At 39.7% G+C, this 25717-nt stretch overlaps 2 protein-coding genes across 4 annotated transcripts; one reads left to right on the top strand and one right to left on the bottom strand.

Moving 5' to 3' along the window:
- Window positions 1-1512: 1512 nt before the first annotated feature.
- On the bottom strand, window positions 1513-13260 carry mboat1 (membrane bound O-acyltransferase domain containing 1). The gene is made up of 13 exons (XM_029504952.1): window positions 13036-13260; window positions 12481-12626; window positions 12001-12078; window positions 10439-10534; window positions 7949-8004; window positions 7570-7624; window positions 6302-6494; window positions 5824-6016; window positions 5624-5727; window positions 5462-5526; window positions 5239-5371; window positions 4671-4822; window positions 1513-4526 (listed from the first exon to the last, which is right to left on the bottom strand). Exons 1-13 carry the CDS (start codon window positions 13123-13125, stop codon window positions 4346-4348), a joined length of 1542 nt encoding a protein of 513 aa, XP_029360812.1. The 5' UTR covers window positions 13126-13260; the 3' UTR covers window positions 1513-4345.
- A 2598-nt stretch (window positions 13261-15858) lies between these two features.
- On the top strand, window positions 15859-25265 carry LOC115045049 (transcription factor E2F3). 3 transcript variants are annotated; one of them, XM_029504521.1, is made up of 8 exons: window positions 15859-16335; window positions 18134-18254; window positions 19703-19833; window positions 19947-20035; window positions 20755-20913; window positions 21129-21243; window positions 21996-22137; window positions 22661-25265. In XM_029504521.1, the coding sequence occupies exons 1-8, from the start codon at window positions 16054-16056 to the stop codon at window positions 22942-22944; spliced, it is 1323 nt and encodes a 440-aa protein (XP_029360381.1). In that variant the 5' UTR covers window positions 15859-16053; the 3' UTR covers window positions 22945-25265. The 3 variants fall into 3 exon arrangements, with proteins under 3 accessions (XP_029360381.1, XP_029360380.1, XP_029360382.1); XM_029504520.1 differs by having other exon boundaries at window positions 18134-18296; XM_029504522.1 differs by lacking the exon at window positions 15859-16335 and adding an exon at window positions 16659-16703.
- The last annotated feature ends 452 nt before the right edge of the window (window positions 25266-25717 follow it).

The following is a 25717-nucleotide window of genomic DNA, read 5'->3' as shown; positions in this document are numbered from 1 at the left end:
TAAAACATTAACTTTTCATAATGCATTTGCATGTTAAACTCATCAGAAACTTGAACAAAGAGCCTAAGAAATTGGGCTTTGGGTTTTAACTCAGTCATCTTGGCAGTTGAAGCAATGGTTTAATTAATTGTTGTAGCCTGGCAGCAGCACATTTGCATCATAATCCTACAAGTAAAAAAACGATTATAATAGTACAATCTTTTGGTCTATTCTCAAGTGCACCAGCCTCAGAGCAAATTCTCTCCGTTAGGACTAAGGATAAAGTATATAGTATTCTATTTGGCAGAATTACTTTTTCTTTTTTCTGTGAAGTCAGTACTGGAAAATTCATTACTAATAAGTATTTGTTCTGAGCATATGTTTAAAAAAAGAAATTAAATGCTAACTGAGGATAGAATATTTAGGGGAAAAATGGAATTCGTTCTAACTAGTTTGTTTCTGTGATGAATTTATCTGCTTTGATTAAGCCTTTACCACCTGGCTGCCTAAATCTAGCCTTGTGTGGACTTTGCCTTTATATTCTACACAGTCACATTGAGGAGTTTTTATTCAAGGTTAATTGGGCTCTTTAAATGGATTTGTTTAATATTTGTTCACATGCATTCATTGATATAAAATCTAATCTGTAAACTCAACTAAATGTTTGATTATTGTAATGACAGATGCAGGTGAGTGTGCACATTTGTCACATTGTGTCCTTAATTTATCATATTAGATGCACTAGGTTTTCATTTGTAGTCCAATTTCTAGGCTCTATGGACTAAAGGGGAAATGTGAGTTTTGATGCACTCACTTCATTACACGTCGGCTCAGGTTAAATACCATAGTACCATAAGCATACCATCTCAATAGGCGCAACAGAAGAGTGATAGGCCTGCTCTATAGTGTTACATACAGGCCTGGGAGTGGGTAGAATAAGTGAGATGCATTTTGTGGGGTGAATAGTTAATGGGTGTTAACAGAGTTTAAATATCACCCCTTTGTTTTTAATGTCTCTCTCTCTCTCGCTCTCATTTTCTAACACTTATCCATCAGGTTCTCAGGGTGTGTTGGAGTGGAGTCCCTACAAAGGTCACCAGTCAATCGCAGGGCCTAGTTTTTAATTTGTTGAAAAAAAAAAAGTTTTTTGGATTATTTAATGCAGTGATTGTCAGCAGCAGACTGGACCACAATGAGCAAAGAGGCAAACAAAAACAGTTGGCAAGATAACGATCATTACTTCATCAACTTGAAGTGCTCAGGGGCTTTACTGGAGCGTTACACAGATGTAGAAGATTGGTTTGTGTTTGCAGCAGTGAGATTTACTTAGCTGTCTCTGTATGTCTACTTTTTTGGTGTTGTCAGAAGAGACCAACCGTAAAACATAATGGACAGAAATGCAGCCACTTTGAGGATGGCATCGGAGACTAAATAGCTTGGGACAGATGTTTCATAGCGAAGCTATAACTGGGGGTCTAGTTTTTAGAGATGAACAAATGCAAATCACTGGCACCCAGAATCAACATTCGTCTCACAAAAGCTTTATTTGTTATTCTAAATGCCACTCGCTCGTCCCTCCATACAAAGACTAAAACATAACAATGGCACCATGAGACAAAAGACACTCTCTCATTCTGAGTATTTGATGATACATACATCACACAAAATTATCCTAATAGTCAGTATTAGATCATTCAATTAGCTGCTCATTCTGACATCACAATCATCCTGTATATGTGCCGCTCATCACTCATTTCCCTGCACTAAAAACACTTGCAGACATACAATACCATGAGCATGTAACAAAAACACAATTTAAGGTTACCACTAGTTCCACATCACTTACCCTAGGCTTTGTTTCACAAAAACAATTTCATGTTATAACAAAGTCCAACTTGGAAGAGCAGTTTCACTTCTTTAGCTAACACACACACCACTTGAGGAGTCTAGGTGCAGTAAAGTAACACAACTTCGACTGGCACTTCATTCACTCCAGTGGAAGTTCTAATGTGCAGCGAAACATTAAAATAATCAGCAGAATGGAAAAATATTGCCAAAAAAAAACCAGACCTTAAAAAATTTGTCTGAAATTGATTTCTTTTGTGTATGTGTACGTGTATAAGTTATAAGTTAATCTTCACCCACCTCTTTCTTCATTACTGTTAATTCACTGAAATGTCCCCTTGCTTCACCAAATGTCAACACTTGTTTGTGGTCCTCGTCACAGCAAAGCTAAGACTGAGCATTATATTTAATACATGTACTGGTCCCGTACAGTTTTTTTTACCTCTGTATAAAGAGGCTCTAGTTTTACATATTAACAATGAGAGGCCTCAGTCTATGTGTAAACTGAGCCAAAACAGACAAGTCAAAAATATATACATTTTTCTGTACTTAGGAGATTATCAAACAATTAAATGACAGGTAAGAAAATGAATTCATGTTTATATATGATGCTATAACCAAAGAAAGACATTTCATTTCCATTAGGTAACCATATAATGCATTTAAATAGCATGCCCTGACATTTTCAGGTGTAAATGTTCTTCACTAGGCACTGCTACACTAGGTCCCCCCCCCCCCCAAAAAAAAAAAATATTTCATTGTAATTTGTTAGCATTGTTAGAAAACTTTGTGAAACATATATATAATAAATGAAAATGTACAGGTTCGCCTGCTGCACATAGTACCATTAATAATCAAGCCATTGTGCCACTTTCCAAACTCCCAATGCTCCAAAATGAAGAGAACTCTTTCATAATGAGAAAGAACAAAATAATAATAATACAAGATATGTTTCTGTTTTCACAACTGTGTTTAAGTTAATCTCAAACTAAAACTTCTAAGTGTGCAAAGGTAAAGTGAAGGAACTGTGAAACTTGAAAAAAATACTAATGAAAAGTGGAAAAGGTGATACTGCACAGAGAAATGCCCCATGATGGCAGTTTCAGTCAGTCCCACATGGCCTACCTTCATTACTTCATTCAGCAGAGTCCAGACAGTAAAAACAACCAGCAGAGGTCTCTGTTCTATCAACCTGCAACTGCTGACAAGTTCTGGTAAATCTAGTTTTAAAAGTGCTCTTTCTTAGAAAGAATCACGGAATGGAAAACAGCACCAAGCTCCCACTGACGAGAAATACATCTTACAAATTCCTGCTTTTGATCCCATTTTCCATTTTTCCAGTGCACAATGGTTACCTACCAAAAAGAGAAAGTTGAAATGCATTCCCTGTCAGCTTCAACACATTTTGTTCAGCAACTTGTATCATGATAGCAGGTTTCCAGCACCATGCACATGATAATCACCAACACATTAAGAATTTTGTTGGCATTACACTCCATATTGTGTCAGCACAAACAGATATTCCTCCTAGAATAGTTAGATTATTAGAAAGCATTTTAAATTGTTAGCTATAAATTAGTGCTCACATTCCACAGAACATCGAGCTGCTAACTGACATGAGCAAAAGCTTGTCAGCAGACAGAGTCATGTCATATTGTAGATTTTTTAAATATGTGTTAGCCATTCCTTTGTGTTCACTGGGGCACAGCTAAGGGACACAATCAGCATTAGAAACACGGAGGAGCTGTCATCTTGTCTTAAGCAAAAATTGGTTATGGTTTCGTTGAACAGTTTGTGAGTGGCTCTTCAAGTGGTTCTCTACAGTATGCAGTGGGAGGAATATTTACACTTTTTTTCCCTTATGATGAGGTCCACACACGTGCAAGGTCAGAGATCACACTGACACACATTCATATACATCCAATGGGCATCGTGGGTGCAGTGGGTACATGGGCTCCCTCTCCCCGTGGCATGGCCTTTTGTTGTGGCCACACAAGGGCATCCTTTGTATGCAATCAGAGTGTGACCAAGTACGAGTCTGTCTAAGAGAAAGTATGTGCATATTTGTATCCAAGTATCTGGTTCTGCATGAGATTTGTGTGAGTGTATGTGTGTGTGTCCTGGTATTTGTGCCCCCTTTATGAGCTTCCCTCCCACTCCTTTGGCTTACATCCCATCATAGGGCAGCACAGCGTGGATAGAGGACAGTGAAGAAAGTCAGCCCCCTGTTGCTGAAGCAGCCAGGCTGGTGTTGTGACAGGCATTTAGGGGACAGAAGACAGACAAAATGGAGGGAGATTGGGTTCCTGGTGATGGCGATGTCGGTACTGGAGATGTCCCTCAGTAAATGTTTCTCTATCGAGTCTGCCCACTGAGCACATCCAGTGCCATAAATTTAAATCCTGAAATAGCTTGCAGATTTTTTTATTTGTAGTTGGCTGAATGCCCATGGGTGATATTCACTTGCCTTTGAGAGAACACTGGACTGGGAGCCTGGTAAAAGAAGATGAAGAGGGGATTTTCAGTCTACTTTGTCATTGTTGTTGGAGTGAACAGGCTGGCACTGGGCTGAGCACAAAGAAGAGAGGGGGGAGGCGGAGGGTAGCATTTTACTGGTCGCTGAGGGGTCCCTGGTTTTGTGTTTCCGATGCAGGGCGATCGCAGCCAGAATGCTGATGATGTGCACGTGGAAGTACATAGACCTAAAAAGGAAATGAGGTAAAAACCGATCGTAACTATTGTGTTTAGGAAAAAAAAAAATTGAAAAGATGTATACCAAAAAAGAGAAACAAAAGTCCAGATAAAACCTTAAGAGTTCAACATGTTTAAAGTAGGATAGGACATACCTGTAATAAACCAAAGTGGGTTCTACTGCCAGAAGTAGAAATGGCATTACAGTATAGCAGATGGCCAGCTGAGTGGCTGCCCATGTTAAGATGTCATAACCCATCTTCAAGCCTTTGGAGCCCAGGAAGTAGTGGCGAATAGATTTCCTTATCTGGTGAGAGAGAGAGAGAGAGAGAGACAGAAAGAAAGCTGAACAGAGCTCGATAAAGGGTTTATTGCACACTAGTCAAGGAATAGCCATCTTTTCTTGTTACTCTCCCTGAGCATTTTTTCTCAGATTACACAAATTTACATTTCTGAAACTATGTGTCTGTATGTTATAACAGCAGGTCAGCCAGGTATAATCAGTAAAATTCAGATCAGCTACTCCAGGGTGACCTCATGCAGGACAGATGGATACAGTAAGACCAAAGTTTTGAAATCAAAAGTCATCTTAGGTCTTTTCTGAAATATTTTATATTTCTCATGTTGCTAAATTGCATCAAGAAGTGTTTTGTACACCTTGACAAACATCTGTTCATTTTCTTTCAGTAACACATTGGATCACTGGAATTTGCGGGTACTCACTGCTCGTGCTGCCATGGTGATGGGGATTGCAGTGATAAAGGTAAAATAGTACCCTGGATAGACGCCATGCCACAGGGCGGACAGGATGAAGGTCAATGCCAACCGGTGCTTTGGGGCTCGATCATAGCACACACTGAGAAGGTGAGAAGAGTTGCACACATGACAAAGAGTTTGTAAAAGCAAATGGAAATGTCTTTCTGGCTATGAATTTCACAGGACTTACGTTTTGAGCCAAATTCCTGTTCTGATATTCCAGTTGTCAATGAACGTTTTGAAGCTGGTTGCAGTCTGGAGAAAAAAAAAAAAAAAAAAAATCGGTAACAGCTAATGATGATGGTCCTTGATTCAAATTAATTTGCATGAATTCTAAGTGTGAAACAGGTACCTCAATCCCCAAGATGTTCAGGTTGCAGATGAGATCCCATGATGGCTTTCCATTTTCATCAATCCCCTTAAAACCAAAACCTGCCGCATTGTTCACAGCATCGGCTGGAAGAAGAAAATATTGTCTATTGAAACTATTTCCTCACATCATGCCATCAGTTGCAAATCACAGCCTGCATCGCAAATGCCCTCTGTGCTCACCTAGTGTCCAGGCAAAGTAGAATTTGGGTCTTGCTGCTTGTATGGAGAAGAAAGCGTAGGTGAGCCTGGTGAGGAAGGCAGCGTGGTTGACAAAGTCAGGGTCCACATTGTACTTTATCGGCAAGGACCGTGTCACAATGAGGAAGAACAGCATACAGCCACAGCAGACCAGCAGCTTCTGACAGACAGCGGGCTGCAGAGAAATTTGATCAATTGTGAACCGAGATGAAAACACACATTTCAAATGCACTGGGATTAATCCATTTCTGTCCAATGTTTTTATTTGACATGTTAATAGTTTTATATGGAATCCATTCATTATGGGCATTTATGTTTCAAAGTTTGAGACCAAAAAACAGGGCTTAACGGTCTTAATGGTCTAGAATAGAGAGAGATTTAAAAGCACCTATACTATAGCCCAGTGTTGTGTTACATCATTGGGTAAAAGCATAGGTGAGAGTAGCCACCATGAACTTACCAAAGGCGACAGGTCTGGTGTCTTATCGTAACCATTCTGTCCAGTACATGTCCCAGAGCGGTGCCTGAGCCTCTGGCTGATGTGTCTGCCCTCTATGAAGTCCACATAGTCCTTATAGTTAGTGCACGGTCCCACCAAGACACTCAGGAAATTCAGATTGTAACTCAGGTACTCAATGAGAGAAGGCCTCACACTGCCGACAGAACAAAAGAAGAAATCATTAAAAACAAAACAGCACACTTCTTCATTTTCAATATGAAATCAGTGAGGACTTCAACCTAACTAAAACATTGGTAGTGTATGTTTTGTTGAAGTTGTTTTATTACAATTTACACAGGTTAAAACTGCACTACTGCCAAATGAAACACTGATGGTGAAACATTTTCCCACACAGACACAATGTAAACATTGCCAATTAAGTTTGGCTTCCTTTGGTTCTCCGATTATAGCAATCATGCCTTTAAGGGAACCATGCGTTAGTATTGAAAACTGGTTATGACTTATTGATTTATGAAGTAAAGTCTCATCAACCTGAGTTGAAATGTAAATTGTTTTATATGCACAGGTTGGAGTTTTTATTTTGGATATATAGTGCAACCAGAATTGTTGAGTGGAATTGCAACCACTGTCAATAAAACACAAATATTTACCCAACCCAATAGGGAGCAAAGGAATCATCAAATTTGTAGTTGTACAATTATCTCACAAGAAAGCAATGTTACATTAATTTTAGTGATATATTTTTCATTTTACTTTGAATCTGCATAGCATACCAACTGCATGCATAGTAAGGGGTACATGATGAATATGGTTTTACAGATTATCATGCATATAAATATAGTATTTTCCATGCAAAATGATGCCTCAGTTCTCTATTCCCTGCATGCTTTTTACATGAATAAGCAATTCACCATGATTGCATCTCCTTGTCATTGTCCTTTCGTGGCTAAAGGAAAAGAAAGAGTTATTGATTCTTGAAATGAGCAGTTAATACAGATGCAACTTCCTAAGGACACAACCTTTTGACAGGAAAACACTCGCTCCTGGCACTGTGAAAGCCATATGCACTCCAAAAGTCACGCTTGAAAAAAATCAGTTCATGTTAAAAAAGAAAGAAGAAAATAGAAGAATCACGTCAGAGACCTCCACTTTACTTCCTCTCCAAGGCATTTATTCACTGATGCTTCACAGTCATATAACAGCCAAGTAACAGCAACATATGCGGCATATAAAAGGTCCTTAACACATAAAAAAAGAAAACAACTTACTTTATTGCCAGGTGCTTCTGCTCTGGGGTCAGCTGTTCAGATTTCTTACACATACCTGAAAAATAATTGGATGAAGTCATCAGTAATCCTGTCTGGAAACTTTAACTGTGCAACTTTTCACTAGTCGTCAATCTGTCATTTATACCTTAAATTAAATCTTTTATTTTTGAGATTGTCTCTGATACTGTTGTGGTTTTGTGCACAGTGACTCACTATCACACTTTCTAGGCTAAACTGGATATTTGCATAGAGCAGGGCCATTCTTATTGTTATTGGCAAGATATGAGCCTTTCCTACTGCTTTTGGTTGCTGCGTCCCACTATAAATGACACATCTGTTCACATTTGAATGTTTGTGCGCGTCCATTTCTCTCACTTACCATCATGGAGCTGGAAAGCCAGTGTGGTGATTTTCTGAGTGACTATCATCAGAGGCCTGAGCAAAAAAGACAGATCAATTATTTACTTCAATTGTGTAAGTTTGGAGAAAAACAGTGATATTCACTGCAGCCCTGGTTAGATTCTGATGTCAGACAACAATTATACTTAAAAATAAAAAATATAAATGAAATATACATTCAAAAACGCTCTACACTTTGCAACAGGACTTGTTTTGATGACTTGACATCTCAGCAGGAGCTTTTTTTTTTTTTTTTTTAATCTTATTCATTTAATATTGGCCTAACCTGAAACAAAGCACACCCTAAACCACTGACAAGGCTACAGAATCTCTTCTCCTTTATGAATCACTTCATTCTTTCCTAGCAGTGTCATGTCAGGTCACTTGTTAATCTGATGTAATTCAGCCATTTTCATTTTGAAAGGCTAAAGTTATAGAGAAAATCATGTCTGACATTAATGAAACCAATTTTTACATGTAGGATTACAGCATCTTCAAGTACATTACAATATTAACTGTGAGGGCAGCATAAACAGTAGAATGTGTGTACAGTAACTGGTTTTGTGTCACTTCATTAAAGTTACAATCTGGTTAGAATCTGGTTGAAGTTGTTGATTAGCCATTTATAGATACCAAGTCCTGAAAGTGAGATAACAGTGGAGGGCATTAAAGTCCTGTACTGTAGGTCTGAACGGACTAGTTTCACACTCACTCCCTCTCCTAGTTTTAGTCACAGACCTCTCTGCCCTAAGAATGTGAGTGTGTGTGCATACAAAGGAACACAAGCACACATCTCTTTCCCTTAAACACACTCACATACTCTCACACACTCACACAGGGACCAGTGTATGAGGGAGCTGCATTGTGTGCACAGCATTGAAAACTGAGGCAGAGAGGGTCTGGCCGTGCGGCTGGCAGTGCTAGGTCAATGAGAGTTGGCAGTTGGCTCTAGAGAAACATTTTCAGGGTGCCAGTCAGTATGTGCGACATTGCACCACTGTATCCTACAAACTCTGTTCTCCCATGTTGACCATCCTGTTGTCACAGTGCATGAGATATTGTCCCAGTTCAATCTCTTTTCTTCTGCCTTGCACAAATTCAGAGAAGATTATTTTATGGAAATAGAAAACAGCAGAACACCACCCAGACTATAGAGAGATTTATAGTTATGGAAATCCTCCTGCAGGAGAAGTAACACGAGCCATAATGGTGGTAACCAGAACACCACAAAAGCTGAAAACCAGGCAAAGTTTTGTACCAGGAAAAAGTGAGCCCCCACTACTGAGTAAGTAGAAGTGTCCAGAGCACTGGCCTCAAAACACAAGAGAAGCTATAACAACCACTTGAGGAGACCCAAGGGCTCCATTATGGACCTCATTTTATTTGCATTGCATCGCCATCCACTGTTAGACCAGTAACATGCAAATATTCCTTCTTCCATTAAATCCAGGGGATTCCACTAATGTATCCAGGATATAAAAAGCAGAATGAAAACAGAACAGAAACAATTGCTTTGATTCAACTTAAGCCATAAGGAGTATTTCATAGCCTGGGACTTAGTGCCATTATAGCAAACCGTTGTGCCTGTGCCAGAAATCCTGGGGTCATCCTGAGGTTTCTGTCTTTAGCTGAGTAACATTACAAAACGTAAGTCTATCCCACCTCAAACACAGTTATCATCATGTTTATCTTAGTAAGTCAGTATTACTGGCACCCACTGCACTCAGAGCACTGTATGGGACCGTCCTATTAGGTGCAAGACTCCGAACTGTTACCAGTGAGCGAGACAGCATCACACCAATGCCATCACCCCTGCATTGGCCATTTGTCAAAAAACAGGATCAGTTTTAAGATTTTCTTTAAAAGCCACACATGCTTTTCTCCCATTAGCTAAAATGTGTACTGCTCTTGATCAACTCTGGTTTTAAATCTCCGAGATAAATCAACTTGAATTAATTGGATTGAATTTTGACTGGGTAGTAATCCATGCTGATTACACAATCAATCACTGTGATTCAGTTATTTAACTGTCCGATCTGAAAGCTGGATCTCAATTCAGTCTATGAGCCTCCCAAAAACTGACTGACAAGCCTGGCTGCTCATCACCAAAGTCATGTGGAGTGCAAGCAAAGCTGCCAGCAAATTTATTCACACGAGAACTGGGCAGGAGAAACTGCTAAATACAGGGGTCAGCAGCTGGTAAGGACAATTGTTAAGAATAAGTGTACTCTTAACTCTACATAACCGAGCAATGTCAACTGTGAATAATATACGCTGCAGTTTTTTAATCAGTGTTGGTGTATTTACCAAAGGTAGTGGCCATGTGGTCCCACACAGTTCAGTTAGAAAATGTTAACTGATAACATAAGAACTGCTCTAAGACTGAGTGATTAATATGCTGTCACCGAGCAGGTGTGGTGAAGAGGGAGAAAAACGGATGAGGCAACTGAGTGATTCAGTTTTTCCTTACCCAGAGAAGTCAGTGGACAAAATTCCATAGTTAAATATGAAGACTCTGCTCACTTGGCACACTGTCAGATAGCCCATAGCTGTCACCATGGAGTAGCTGCATATTGAAGAATGAGCAGAAAGAAATCACGTGAAACATACTGGAATGTTGATATGAACAATACCTATGAATAATAATCGCACTGCATTGTTTATGGCTTGATAAGTTCAAAAAGTCAACCTTTCAAGTAGATCAGCCATCTGTCTGAAAGGAATGTAAATCTGCCTTTACGTAGACTTACTGGAGAGAAGACCTGACTTCATCTAAAATGAAATTACTGCTTAACCTAGACTTCCACTGCGATATAAAAAAAAAGCAACCATGAGTTTGAGAATTAACAGTTTTCTGCTTTTTCTTTATTTCTGCTTATTGGTATAATGTGGTTTTAGTGAGGGATATCAGAACTACTGAAACTGTGACAGAGCAGACTGATAAGTCAGCAAACAATGCAGTGTGCTCATATTAGCCTGACACGTGTGTAACATGGTATGCATGTGTAACTTGGAACCAAGTTGACTGAGATTTACATCCACATACAGAACAATGCTGGTTTTTCATTCCTTGAACCGAAGACAAACCCTACACAAATGAACACCAGAGCAACCCAACCGAACCTCATACTCAAGGAAAAAAAAAAAAAAAAAAAAACGACGACCATGACACACTTGAGCCAACACATTTAAATACAAGCTAACAAATTTACCTACAAATATGAGTTTTTAATACATATTTAGCAAAATGAGAGAAAAATGTACTAAAAACCTATACACGCACACACACACACACACACCTGCATGCAACAGACTGGCCCAGCTGGGGTGTCAAGCTGTGTTTCATCAGATTGGTTATGTATTAGTTTTATGCCTTCAACAACAGTGATTTATTTCAGGCTGCATTTTAACAGGAGTATAATTAGGCGGCGCGGATTGCACAGTGTTTGAATGGGTTGGAGGGCGTGAACAAATAAGAAAGTTTAAAAGGGTGCCCATCACAAAAAAATGTCAAAAACTACTTTACTCAAGGTAGGTTTTAATATCATTGCCATTTCTGAGATTAAACCTATCCGTCTGCTCCTCCAAACACACCTGGGACGTAAATAGTTTCTGGTCTGATCTTGTCTGACAAGTTTGACCTGGCGTCATCAGTACTAGAGCAGCACCACTATCATGGAAATTAGATGCTGTTAGCAGCTCTTTCATTTACCTGTCACTATGATGAAAGACATACCGGTCAGCCTGTTCTAGAGATAATAAATACATCAACTTATTGATTATGAAATACCACAGAATTGTGTTTATCTAAAGCCAACCACACAACTAAATGGTTACAAATGCCTGACCTTTGTATTGGAGATTCCTTACATTATGCCTTCCAAGGTGTACAAGTTGTTATGTGTTATGTGAAATGTTCACATAACAAATTTCTAAACATTTCATGGCTACCATATTTCATAAGCAGGCAGTTTTTCTCCAAAATACAGCTGTATCCTATAATCTTGCGCTGATTTGAGGATGAACAATCACCTGTGTACGTTGTTGATATCAGCTTTCACAATGATCAAGTAGCCTGCAACCACCACTGTGAGGAGGTGAACTGAGTACCTGCAGAAAAGGACACAGTGATGATGAAAATATGTGTATCATATTGAATAACTGTGAATTTGAATAATAGAGTGTCCTTTATTTAAGTGGGACGTTATGCTGTCGGTAGGTGAGCGCCAGGACAGCCATTACACATTCCATCACATAGTTTTGTTATACACATTTGTCTAAAGCATGATTGTTTTGCTATAATGGATTACTTTGAAGACTGGATATCACCCCTGTCCATGTGTTTTTCAGGGAACTTAGATAAATGACAGCTGAGATCAGGTCAATGGGGAAGTCTATCACATATTTTCACTGAACAGGTGTCAAGTTACAGTCATTTGTACTATGTGTATGAATAAGCATAGTAACAGTAGTAGTAAATAAATGAAGTACTGTATTAGACAGGTGTCCTACCATCCAAAGCAGAAAATGAGAAAGGCAATGCCAAGGAGAGTGGCCACAGCATGTCTGACCAGGGGATTGGCGTGGCTGGGACTGAGGTAGAGGCGAAACCAGAAGGCAGCTGCCAGGGCAAAGAGCTGGCATGCCAAAAAATTCACCTGTGTGGGAGAGAGAGGAATCGCGATCACAGTTTAGAGCTGCTCAACAGTCACACAACACGTGTTCCTTGTTAAATTACAGACAGCTTGTGACAGCATTGGATTGGATATACCCAGCTCTCCCTGCACTCAACCTAAATGGGATCATACTGGCTCTGTAAAGAGTATAACTTTGTCTTTTTCATACTTATGAACTTCAATATGGTTGGCTGTCAATGTTCATCTGGCAGATTTAAGTGAAAAAAAAAGATGCAGGGCAGAAAACTATTGAATGTCTCCACTTTATCTCATTGAATGTATCAACTATGCGCTGTGCTGTGCTGTTCAGGCGACAACACACGATGGGGAAAAGCTCCATAATGCCACTGATAAATCCAGTGTGTGTGATTTGTGGCCAGATAGGTCGTACCTGATCAAGAGGAAATCCCAAATATTCACTGACAGGCAGCAGCCACTTGGAGCCGGTGGTTTTAAACGCAGTGTCCGCCTGCTCGCCCATCCTGTGCTCTCAGTCCGCTGTTGCCTTTGTCTCCTTCTTTTTCTGCCGATTTCTAACTATTTTCTGTGGCTGATATACATGATCTGCCTCCAAGGCTCCGTGACAAGAAGAACCAGTCCACAGTTTGACAGACAGGACATGACACTCCCAGCTCTCTCCTCCGCCTCTCGTCTCTCTGTCAGCACCAGTCAACTCTGACGGAGACAGACACAAAAGAAATAGCCTTTCCGGCCATTGCCTCAAAAATAAAAGCCCCTTTCACGCGTAAGGTTTTATTGGAGGCTATTGAAATGCTAAAAGAAAGAAAATGTCTGTCGGGAAAAAGGCTGTTGATTTCAGAAAAGATGTTTTAACAATTCTCTAAAACTCTCAAATTACTATTGATGGTGTTTACGCCTTTTTGAAAATGATAGTTTTTTTTATCGGATGAACATTAAATCTAAAGAGACATTTGAGTACATTCTGGCAAAGTCTGCTGTCTTAGTATTTTCAAAATTAAAATGCTATATGAAAGCCACTCTCCATTACTTCCGGTGATGTCTTTCGGAACATAAACTGGCAAAGTGAGATTAGAGACTGAGATTATTAATCACAGATTCAGAGAATATGAAAAAAAAGTTTAAATAAGTAATTGAGACTGTCTGTCTAATTAATTAACTCATTGGCATCCTTCCAATGAATACTTTCAGTATTTGAATAAAAATGAATAATGAGAAATCTCATTCTGTCAGGGTTTAGATATGTAATGTAGTTAGGTAAGGCAGCCATCCTAAACGAGATGCGTCCACAATTTCTTTGATGGTGATTCCTTCTGTGGAGTTGGGGGTGTGGAAGCAGAGGGAATAAGGAATAGTCTTACATCAGAGAGAGGATGTGTCCCAGCAGCACACTGGTCTGTCAAAGAGGTACAGGGGGAAACCTTCACATCCTTATGCAGCATGAGCCACATATCAGGTAGGCAGATAGATCTGCAGTGGTGATGTGTGAAACTTCCAAGGTCCTTCCAATGCCTGACATGTGCATTCAGAGCAGCAGCATGTCAGTATTCCTCTGAATGTAACACATACAAACATCACAGTAACAGAAGGCCTAACATGTGGAGGACAAAAGAAATGGTGAGGTCATGGTGCAGGGCTTCTTTCCATTTGCAGAGATTGTCCCCGGACATTGATGGTTTAACATTTAGAAGGCAAAAGAAATCGGTCCCATTTTCTTCAGCTGGTTGTAGTTTTTTTCTGCTCAGACGTTTCATCCACAGTGAGCTTGGGGTGGGCGGAGGAGCCTGAAGCTTACTGCAGCCGGCTTGTCCTGGGGATACTGGCTTCAAGGTTACAGGGGTTACAACTGTTGCTTTACTGGTAACCTTCACACATAAGATCAGTGGAATCTGGTCTCTCAGCTTCTGCCTACTTTGTTTTCCAGGCAAATGCCATGCATGCACCTATGACACAGACTGTTTTTTCCAAAACACAGTTGGTCTTTCTTTTGCACTGCCAATGTTCTTTGTAAAATTATAAATGAGATATTTTTATATTTACTGAAACCCCTAAAGAGTGGATTTTGTTGTATGTAAAGTGGTGGCTGTGCTTATTTTAATCAGAATTCATTTACATCCCTTACCACCTCTGTCAGACATTGTTTAGTTTGCTGTATTAGCATTATGCTTTTGAAGTTAACAGGGCAAATATGCATACTTTTCACCTGAAAAAACACCAATTTCATTCAGTATATAGTATAAATACTGAAGACTGGAAGTGTATGCCCCTGTTTCCAGCCTTGGAACTTAAGATCTTTTGCACGGTTAGTGTAAATGTTTTTTGGGTGGTGGGGGTGCTTTTTGTCCCTTAATTTCAGTAGAGTACAGTAATTGGTAAAGAGGCAAACAGGAAACAAGGAAAAAGAGAGAGGAATGGTGTGCTCCATAGGTCCCTTGGCTAGATTTAAAACCCGGATTGCTGCAATTACATGGGGTGGCTATATTGGCCCATAAAAATCCTCAACCTGTAGTCAGTACATGAACGATTAAATATGCCCAGGGCCATTAGAGTACTGACATATAGATACATAGACCATAAACTAATAAAATAAACACATCATTAAATAGCATTTAAAAACAAGCTTTAACACCATTTGAACTAGGTTAAGCAAAAAAACATTATAGGGCTGTCATTCTCATGAAGGTCAAGTTTAAGATAAGATAAGATAAGATAGACTTTATTAATCCCTTGGGAGGTCTCCGTCAGGGAAATTGTTGAAATTGTTTATCTAAATGACTGAGAACTCTGTCGGCTCCTTTAGAAGAACAGGGAATAAATGTACTGGAGAAACATGGTGTCCAGGTTTTGCTGTGAGGACACAGTCACAGCAGAGGAGAAATGCCCCTCTGGTTGTTGCATGTTGCCTGATTTACCTCCTCGTCCTGTCTCCTCGGCTCAATTGGTCACTTGCGCCACTTAGTGTCCTGTCACAGACGACGCAAGGCGTGACAGGTGACGTCGCCTGTTTACAACTGCCAATGAACACGTGGCGCGCCGACGAATGAGCTACCATTGGTCAAAACCGCTGTAAAGAGGGCGGGGACTCTTTATGGAACAACCAATAGTGCACGGCATGCAAATTCCATTTGAAAATTTCCCGGGAAATCTGAGTTTCGCGGGAGGGCTCTTGAGCGCGTAAACCGTATCCCTTCATTCATCAGGCCGCTTCCTGAAGCCATTTCTAGAAGGGAGAAACGAGAGTTGCGCTACTTTTTAATCCGTTGCATCTGCCTAAATGCACTTTCAGAAAGGAAAATACTTTCCAAAAGTCGATGAATCAGACTCTCATCTTCACTTCGGTCTGATTATTTTTGTAACCATTGCGGCGGATTAGCAACTATACGGGCTTAAAAGTACAGAGACAAGAAAGGGGTTACCCCGAGTACGCAAGATGAGAAGAGGGATCTCCTCGGCTCCGGACAAAGTGATTTTAGCAGGGGTTGGGGGCTCTCCTCTGGACAATAATATCATTTTAACAACTCTTTCGGATCGTTTAAACCCCGGACAGTCCAACGCTACGTATATCCAAATAATAACCACCTCTCCGCCTTGCAGCGTTACACAGACAGCGAATGTGTGTTTATCCGAGCCTCAGATAAACAACATTTACACAACTCCACAACAAGCCGCAACAAACGGAGCAGGACAACGACCCGCTCTGGGGAGACCACCGGTAATAATCCAACACGGCTCGTTTGAGCACATTTAGCGTGCTACAACTAGCCGCAAACACGGCAAAATGTTAGCCTGCTAGTTTAGCCGAGCTTGTTGTTCAGCCAGCTAACGTTAGCACTTAGCCGGGGCTTCTTTTTCTTTTTTTTCTTCCCACGACTCAACCTAGCGAGGTGGCTAACTAACTACCGCTAGCTAAGTTACTCAAGTGGGTTGATTAGGTGGTTTATGGACCGTGGGGGAAGAAAACGGCGAGTTTAAGTTAGTTTTGCGCTCGTAGCAGCGCAGACATGTCATTTTTTAGCGTGCTATGCTAACTTCATGGCGCTTTTGAGTCCGCTTCACCCTCGCAGGCAGATGGAAATATTGGTAAGAGGAGTAACGTTAGCGGTGGCCTAGTGGCTGCTGTTGGTGTCTTAATTTGGGGGTTGGGGGATTTGTTGTGAAGCCTGACTCTTAGTTAGCTCATTTTTTCGCTTTATAGCGAGACACGAGTGGCTGAACTTGCCAAGCCGTGGTATTATCCTTAGCTAAAGCTTTGCCTCAGCTTTGAAACTACTCGCTGGATATTTCTCCCAATCGTCTCTGAAGATGCAAGCCAACTTGGATGAAGATTGATAATGCGTTAGCTTTCTATGCTAGTAGCATTATTGATCATTTGAGGGCAACATTACTCGTTGCCGGCCTTGACCTTAATTCAGCACAAATGTCTTCTGTCCTTCTTTTTGTGAATAAAGTGCAACGTTATGGTGCTTTTCATGCCAAGTAAAGTGAAACTTGAGTTTGCTGCTTTAGTGCTCATACGGGTTTCCTGTATTCTCATGATGCACAAACCACACTGGATAGTTTGAACAGCATTCAGGGTGGTGGTTTGTTCCTGGCTATTTATCTTTAATGAACTAAACCAGGCTATCTCAGACTGAAGCCATGACCAGGCTGTGAGGGAGGAGGGGGGTGAAGGGAGCTGCTTGCTGATATAAAATGGCTGACATTTTGGCTGACAACAGAGGCCATATTATTCTTTGTCATACTAAGACCTGGTCAAGTAAGAAGGTTTTAATGATAACTAAAACAGTTCCAGGCAGAGGTAATTTGACTTATGGCCTCCTTGAGTTTTAGAGGGAAACTGAGGAGACCAGTGCTCTGTTGCTCAAAGACACTAAAGCAGGCAGATTCTTGTTGCTTCCCCCCAAATGTCACCTATTTGAAGCAAGCCAAGGGACCATCATAGCACATAATAGTCATCAGAATCCACATTTAACTTCAGCTGCAGAGTGTCAGTTTATCACTGAAACTTTTCTTCTATGTATCTGAAACTCACTGAAATTATTGCTTCAGAAGTTATTAGGATGGGGTTGGTCAAAATTTGCAGTATAAAGGCACAGGGATATTAATTGTACTACATACTAAATGCAACGAGGTAGACAAGTTTGTACTGCTGCTGGAGTCTTGAAATGTGCTTGGTTTTTATAAATTTTAACTCATAACTTTGTGGAAGCATCCACTAGAGGTTGATTGTAGCAGATTAGCCACTGGTAGGTAAATTACTTCGGAAAACAAAATGAATGACTTGTTTTGTGATACATTATGAGATGAAACCAAAGTGTGTAGATTTCATAACCAATAACCTTACTGTTGCAGTTAAATCTGGTAGTAAAACACACTATGTAAATGTTGGTAATTTAAGTGTGCTGTGCTTAGCTTTTCTTTTAACTGCCTAATTTTTATGTTAGAAACGATGTGTCAAGCGATCAAAGACAACAGCCCATACTCTAAATTGCATATTTTTCACCTTCCAGGCAAAAAGGCGTTTGGCGCTTGATGATTCAGATCACCAGTACCAATCAGAACCAGCCAAAACTCCCAGAGGTAGAGGAGCGGCTGCAGCAACCAATGGGGCCCGACTAAAGACTCCTAGAAGTAAGCAGATTGCTACAAGGATCCCTTTGACAACATTGATATGTGCATGTTCAGAATTTTACTGAGTCAGGGTCGTTTTATGTTGGAAATGGTCTACAGTTTTATACACAGGTACAGCCCATATGCAGCCACTCTACACAGTAATACTGTGTAATGCTGTAGACATATAAAGGGTTATAGAACCCTAAAGTGAAACAGTTAACTTGGCACAGGTTTTTTTTTTTTGAGACTACATTATATATGTATTCAAAATTAAGATTCAGATGTAGTTGCCAATTTCATGTGTATCTTTTAGAAGTGTGAACTTGGAAGTAGGAGAATCAAAACACAGTTGTTATATATATTTATTAGTGGTAGTTTTAAAATGAATTTTGTCATTTGTATTTACCGAAAACATCAGTTATAAAATAAGCAACCTTTGTGGTGTTAAATGACATCATAACCCATCATGCAACATGTAGCTTTAAGTTTTAATCTTAAAAGCTTTCTTTCTTCTTCTTAATCCTTTGAATTTCATGAATGAGGATGAAAGATTACTACTGACGGTAAATGTTTGGAGCAGAAATGGGAAAGCCCTCAACAAAAATTCAGAAAGGATGAAAAAGGTCAATTTGTCCTGTGCTTGCGTTAACAGAATCTTACCACAATATAGCTGCAGACCAACTAATTCAAGTGGCCTTACTGGGCTTCACCAAAAAAAGATGCCCTTTAATTTTCTCTGTTTACATGTTTGTCTTGCACAGTGTATTGAAGTGGAATTTAGATGAAGCTTAAAAAGAAACTAAACCTGGACACAAGTTGTTTTATTCATGATATGCGGCTTGTGATGCTGCTTTAATGCACATGTTATTATTTTTGTTGAATTCAGTGGAAGGATATTTGTAAGACGTGGTGCTGGTGTCTCCACTGTGCCCCTCTAATGAGAGGTACTGATCCTATCAGCAGAGAGACACTGATAATTCCATACAAGTCCAGCTGGGAAATATAATTTAAAGCTTTATGCAAAATGTTTCCATGGGGTGATTCTTTACTTCAATCCCTTACTTGACCAGAACTTAAGTCTTTTGTCTCATTACCAATAAGTCACACATACAATTTTGACAGATAGTGTTCTGACATTTCCTGACAAAAAAAAAACAAAACAACTTTGGTTTTCAAGATGACCTCAAGTTGGAACTACAAAATTGAGTATGAAGTTTCATTCAAATAGTGTTTATTTCAAGATGGCAGTATTCAATTAGTTATACGCTGTTGTACTTATTATTCTGACTCTTCAGTTACTGCTGGCAGCTAAACTTTTTGAAATGCAGGGGATATTATGCGAATCATCTATATCTGATTGTCTCTCATTGCTAGTGCTAGTGTTCAAGTAATACTGTTTAGAAAGATCATTGGTTTCACTGTGGCCATCCTGCACCCTTGCTGATCCTGGTCCTTCTTCGCTATAGCTCCCAAATCTCCACCAGAGAAGACACGGTACGACACCTCCTTGGGCTTGCTAACAAAGAAGTTTGTGGACCTTCTTGCTCAGTCCTCTGATGGCGTTCTGGACCTCAACCTTGCTGCTGAAACCTTACAGGTACCTTACTCTTTAAATGTAATTTAATATCTGAACATAAACTGCCAAGTGTTCATTTAGGGGCAGGCAATTTTGCACATTAAAATCTAAAGACCTGTGTTCTCTACTTTCAGGTACAGAAAAGACGACTGTATGATATCACCAATGTACTAGAAGGAATTCATCTCATCAAAAAGAAGTCAAAGAACAATATTCAGTGGATGTAAGACAATATTCTCTCTAACCTTGTCATATAAAATACTAACTTTTCATCTTATTTGCAGAAGTTTTGGTTAACTCTGTAACTACATCACTGGCAGCTTTCTCTTTTAAATGGGTTCAGAGTGTTCCTTTGTCTGAATAGCACAAGAAGGCACGTTGCAGCATGGAAATGGTTACCACATCCAAGTTTAAGGATACATGAATGTGCTTGACTCTGCAATTTAATGACATCACTGTTTATTAACTTTGGCCACATTAATTCATTCAGTGAAAAACACAAATCCTAGATATTTCATTTATTATAAATAATATATAGTATGATTTATTATCTTTTTTCTTTCAGTGTTAACTTCATTGGATGGGTTCTGTTTGGCCTACCTGTGGATTATTCAAAAATAAATTCATTCCATACTATCAGTCACAGAGTTTGGACTAGTCTACAGATTAAGGATTGTAAGAATCTTCAATTAAAAGATTTGACCCCAAGGAAAGAGAGGATTAATACATTTGCCATTTGAAAAAACAGTTTTCCATTGCTGTCCTATATTTTTGATTAGAATATTCTCCACAAAATCTGCTCAGGAAGATTTCACCTCAGCATCGAGTATTGAATTTGTTGCCAGCTCCATCAAGAACCTAGACATTTTGTTCACAATTTAAGCTGTTGTACCAAATATTACATCTATTTTAATTCATTCTTTTCATTCCTCTCTCATCCAGGGGCTGTAGTCTGTTAGAGGTAGAGGGAGCTCTGAGTCAGAGACAACGACTGACAGCAGAAGTTTCTGCACTGGGAGATGAAGAGCAGAGACTTGAACAACTTATACAGAGATGTAGCCTGGATATGAGACATATGAGCGAGTTGCCAAGCAACCAGAAATATCCTTTTGCTGTTTGGTGTCATGACATAGAGTGTCATGAGGTAAAAATGATTCCTAGCCTCATTACTGGAGTGTTGAAACAATGTGGCTAACTTAATGCATAATTTGTCATCAGATAATGGGCTTTTTCAGGCTTGCATTGGTATTAGTTTCCTATTATCCTATTAGTTTTCTGACGTGGCTGTGTTATCTCTTTAACCCCTTCTATTTCACGCATGCTTATGTGACATACCAAGACATCAAACAGCTGGGAAACCTGAGAGACCAGACTGTTATTGTAGTGAAAGCACCCACAGACACCAAACTAGAAGTACCAGACCCTGATGAGGTTTGTATAAGCATTGCCAATAGAGACTGAAAATGGTCATTGTTTCTGAATTAAGTATATTTTTCATTGACAGAAATGGTTAGTCAGAAAGGTCTGGCTAAATTCTAGCTAGGAATAATATTGCCGTCCGCGTGGGGTTTCTAACAAACTCAGGTAGTTGCGTCTTCCCGTTTCCACTTATTAGAAAAAGCCAACTTAATCCTGTGTTGTGGTTTCTAAACCCATTTACATTGGGTTCGTCTGAAATACGAAAGGGCATTCATACCCAGGTCAAACTATGCAGGAGATGCAGGAATTTACCTGCAGTATTGATGTAAATGCAACACTCAAGTGAACTGGGTAATTTTTGCATTGCCTCTGTAACATCATATAGGTCACCCAGCTGCAGATCTGTCACCTGCCCAACAGAGAGCTGCAGCTGGGAAATAAGTTTTAAAAAAGCATTGATCCATTTTATGTTTGGACAGCAGCTTCCATCTCTGTCAGAGTGGGTGCTCTGTCATTGCATGTGATGACATCGCTCCTTGCAGTTGTGTGTCCTCAATCCTTAACATAACAAACAAACTTGACCATTGGTAAAAAGGGCTTTTATCCTTTAAAGAAAAACAAAACAACACAAAAAACCCCTGCTTACACCATCAAAGTGAATTGCAGGTTTTTATCTTTCTGTAGTGTTGGGCTGTCCATCATATTAAGTGCAGTTCTGTCAGTGTTTATATTCAAACTGACACAGGTTTTCTCCCCCTTTTCAGAGTTTGTCCATTCATCTAACCAGCACCAAAGGTCCAATCGAAGTCCTGCTGTGTCCAGATGAGGAAAATGACCCACGGAGTCCTGTTAAAAATGGAAACACAGACATCAATGGGAACTCACCTTTCCTGAAAGTTCTTCAAGGTTAGTTCCAAGCAGCTTTTTACATGGAGAGAGAGAAATGGATTACATTGATGATAGGCTATGATTGTTTTATCTAGATGAAAGTCTGTGGATTCATTAGGGTTAGGGCAATCATTTTCATATCTCTACCAAATTAAATTCCACACTGAGTGACCTGTTATGTTGTCTTGTTAGGTATTCGTTCTTAAGCATTGGAGACATTTAAGGACAATATGTCAATGGGGGGAAAAAGTTATAATAATGTTAAAATATTAATGCTAAGCTGGCCAGTGCCTAAATAACTTTAACCTGGCTTCTTTGCTGTGAACCCAAACATTATATAACATTGCTTATGTCCATGCCACTGTTGTTTGAAAGCCCAGAATTATTTGTACAATGAAAAGAATCTATCCATCAATGATGAGACCCATAAAGGTGATTTTCATCAAATTTGAAGCATGGTCTGGAAAAACATAGCTTCTCATTTAGCATACAAAGGGCTCTTGGTCATATAGGATAACTAGTTAACTCTATTTTATTTCAGATTCCAGTTGCACAGCCAACTCTCATAGTGCCTCCCTGGCTCCACCTTCCTCCTCCGTCTCCGTTACCACTCTCTCCCCCATTTCATCGCCTTTCACCAGTCTTCTCCAGCAGACGGATGACCAGATCCCTTCGTCCTTGGGGCCTTTCTTAAACCTTGGGCCTCCCCTTCTGGAAGATGACTACTTGTTGGGTTTGGGAGATGATCAGGGAATCAGCGATTTGTTTGAGGCCTATGACTTTGATAAAATCCCCTCCAGCCTGGACGACCTCCTGTGCAGCTAGCATTAACTTAGAGAATTGCAGATGAAACGGATGGGAGGGAGATGGAGAATTGGTGAGGATTTTGATGTCTATGACTGTTCAGTTAGTTAAAGCCAATTTTAAATAGATGGAGGAGAAACAGTGAGGGGTTTTGCAGTCCCAGTGAGACTAAATGCCATGTTCTTACAGGGTGTGAAAGATGAATGGCCTTGAGTGAGTCCCACAAAGACATGACTGGTCAGTGTGGGGACATTTCCATTAATCTTTGTCTCAGGCTCTGTAAGGCCTTCAGTGTAGCAGAGCATTTGGAGGACTTCTGAAAGCCTTTACTGTCTGATTTGGTATAAACTGTAAGGGGAAGGATATTCACCACTGTATGAGGTGAGCATCCCATCTTTGTAAAGAGAAAAGCTTAAAAGATCCCCCACGTCAACCTAACACTAACATACATCTGGAATGGTTGGGTTTAGCATCTAATTCAATTATAAAAGCAACAGAGGTGCACAGAACTGATACTTGGAAGCCATCAACAGTAGGAACCTGTTTGCTGTTAAAGCTTGGACATATCTGTGTGCAGAGTAGATGCATCCTATTATACCAATGATCTCTAATGTAATGCTCATACTTCTGAAAGTTAAGTAGCCATTTTGTCATCAAATATAGAGTATTTTGGAAAAAAAAAGAAGGCAAAAGGTGAAAAAAAGAAGGCAATTTTGGGACATACTATCTATGACGGTCACAGATTAGACAGCCTGAGACTATCTTGTACCCCGTCGTCCAAGTTGTATTGTGTATTTGGACTTGTGACTATAAAATTACAAGACTATGATTATCAGGTGCATTTAAGCACTGAAATGTATCAACTTGGACATTAATAGTGTGCTCCAAAAACTTCAATTGTAAATGACAATGTGAAATGGTGTACGAAAAATGCTCATAGGCACAATTTTTTCTTTTGCCTTTTTACCCAAGCCACTTCTGCTGATCAATGGGGCAATCTCGTATTTTGTACAGTGAAGTGACAAAATGCAAAAGTGCTCAAAATGGGAAAAGGTGATGTCTTATCTCACAGAACCCATAAATTTGTGCTTTGTTTCTAACAAGGCAGAGAAAAAGCCATCACTCCTGAGTAATATGGGGTTTCGGAAAAAATCACCTGATGTACCCATTGAAATCTGTCCTGTCTGGGGCATAGGATGTGTAAACTTGAAAGTCATCTATTAGCCTCTCTGATGCTTTGAATTCAGGACCGGAACTCCCTCTTTCTTGCTGCTTTTCACCTCTTCCTTCCACTGTCATAAGCAGAAGCTGCCATAACAAAACTATCATAATGCCTCCTCAGACTGTGTGCTGTGAAATTATAGTGGTTTAAGTTTATTGGAAAAATTGTGAGTTTGAACCACTTGATGCACACTGTCTCCTCGGTGTGGACCGAAAGCAGTGTAGGAGACGGGATAGGTGAGTATTAGTCTTTTTAGGTTTAATAAATATTGTCTTTTAGTGTTTTTTTAATACTGTAGAAATTAATGATATTATGGTCACTTAAGCAACAAAGAACCAGTTAGCCACTAACTGAGGCTGCGGCATGTAATGAAGGGCTTATTTTCTGCCATTACAGAATATAGAAAAAATTTGTAAAAGGGAAAAAAAAGTGATTTGAAAACAAAAAATACTTTTGTTATATAAGCAAATTCAGTGAAACCCAGTCTTGTTTTTTTTTTATGGTTACTGAATCTTGAAACAGTAGCCAATCAAGAAACTCTTGAGGACTGGGTGAGCAAAGCTGTATGGATGTGTCTGAACGCTTGCAGTTCAGCTTTAATCGGTTCTTTTGCTCAGTAACATCCGAAGTGAAAACGGAAAGCAAACAACTTGTCTGAGACCTTAGCTTTGAAACTAGAAAAACCTGCGGCTGCAGGTAATATTGCTGCTGTTAGTGTTAGCCTCTCCCCGACCTGATTGATATGCGCTTGAGTAATTGCGTGTGCAGCATGTGTGAGTTAATGTCAAAGATCAAGCTTGCTAAAGAGTAAGCCTGCCATGTGTAAATTGATGTACAGTTTTCTAAAATTTTCAGTGCACAAGGTACTGTAGGCTACCTCTCACTTAATGTTTGACAAGAGAGATAGGGAGTAGAGGTAAATGCCATCGTGTGTATGAGTTTTTGAATTCCCCTGTGTCATAGAAATAACCCTCCCTTTATTTAGATGTGATATTGGATATTACATCGCACTTGTCTCTTGTCTCTGTGTGTAAGATTCCACCCAGCCCCAGCCTCATGCTGGTGCATCTTAAATCTTCATACTGGGTGCATTTGATGGTTAGTTAATTGGCTAAATGTATTGCAATATGTTTTTTTTTTTTTTTTTTTTTTGGGGGGGGGGGGGGGGGGGGGTATTTTCCATAAATTATTTAGTTTCTTTTTGTCAGTGTTTTTGTAAAATTCATAGCATCATTAAATCCAAAAAGTAATACACGTTCAATAATGTATGCATGCAGACAGCCATTCATTTGAAGTTAGCCTGTCATCACATCATATTTCTTAAGGAGACATTGCCTGCATGTCTGTATTCCACTGAATCATGATCAGGGGTTTGGTTGTCCTCTGCTGACGTGTGTAGGGAGTTTTGCTTCTGTGACACTGTGTGTCCGTTTTAGTTTTGGAATGGTGTGAGGGAGTCTGACTCTTTTGCATTTCTGCAATTTTTCACTTTCATAGAGTTTTGAGTCCTGTTAAAACATCATTTCACTTCAAATTCAAAATTCAAATTCAAAAGCCCCTTTTGACCTGAAC

The sequence above is a fragment of the Echeneis naucrates genome, chromosome 6 (genome assembly GCF_900963305.1).
Source record: "Echeneis naucrates chromosome 6, fEcheNa1.1, whole genome shotgun sequence".
Lineage (NCBI taxonomy): Eukaryota > Metazoa > Chordata > Actinopteri > Carangiformes > Echeneidae > Echeneis > Echeneis naucrates.
The sequence above is the reverse complement of the archived record's forward strand: the minus strand, read 5'-3'. Positions and strand labels throughout refer to the sequence as shown.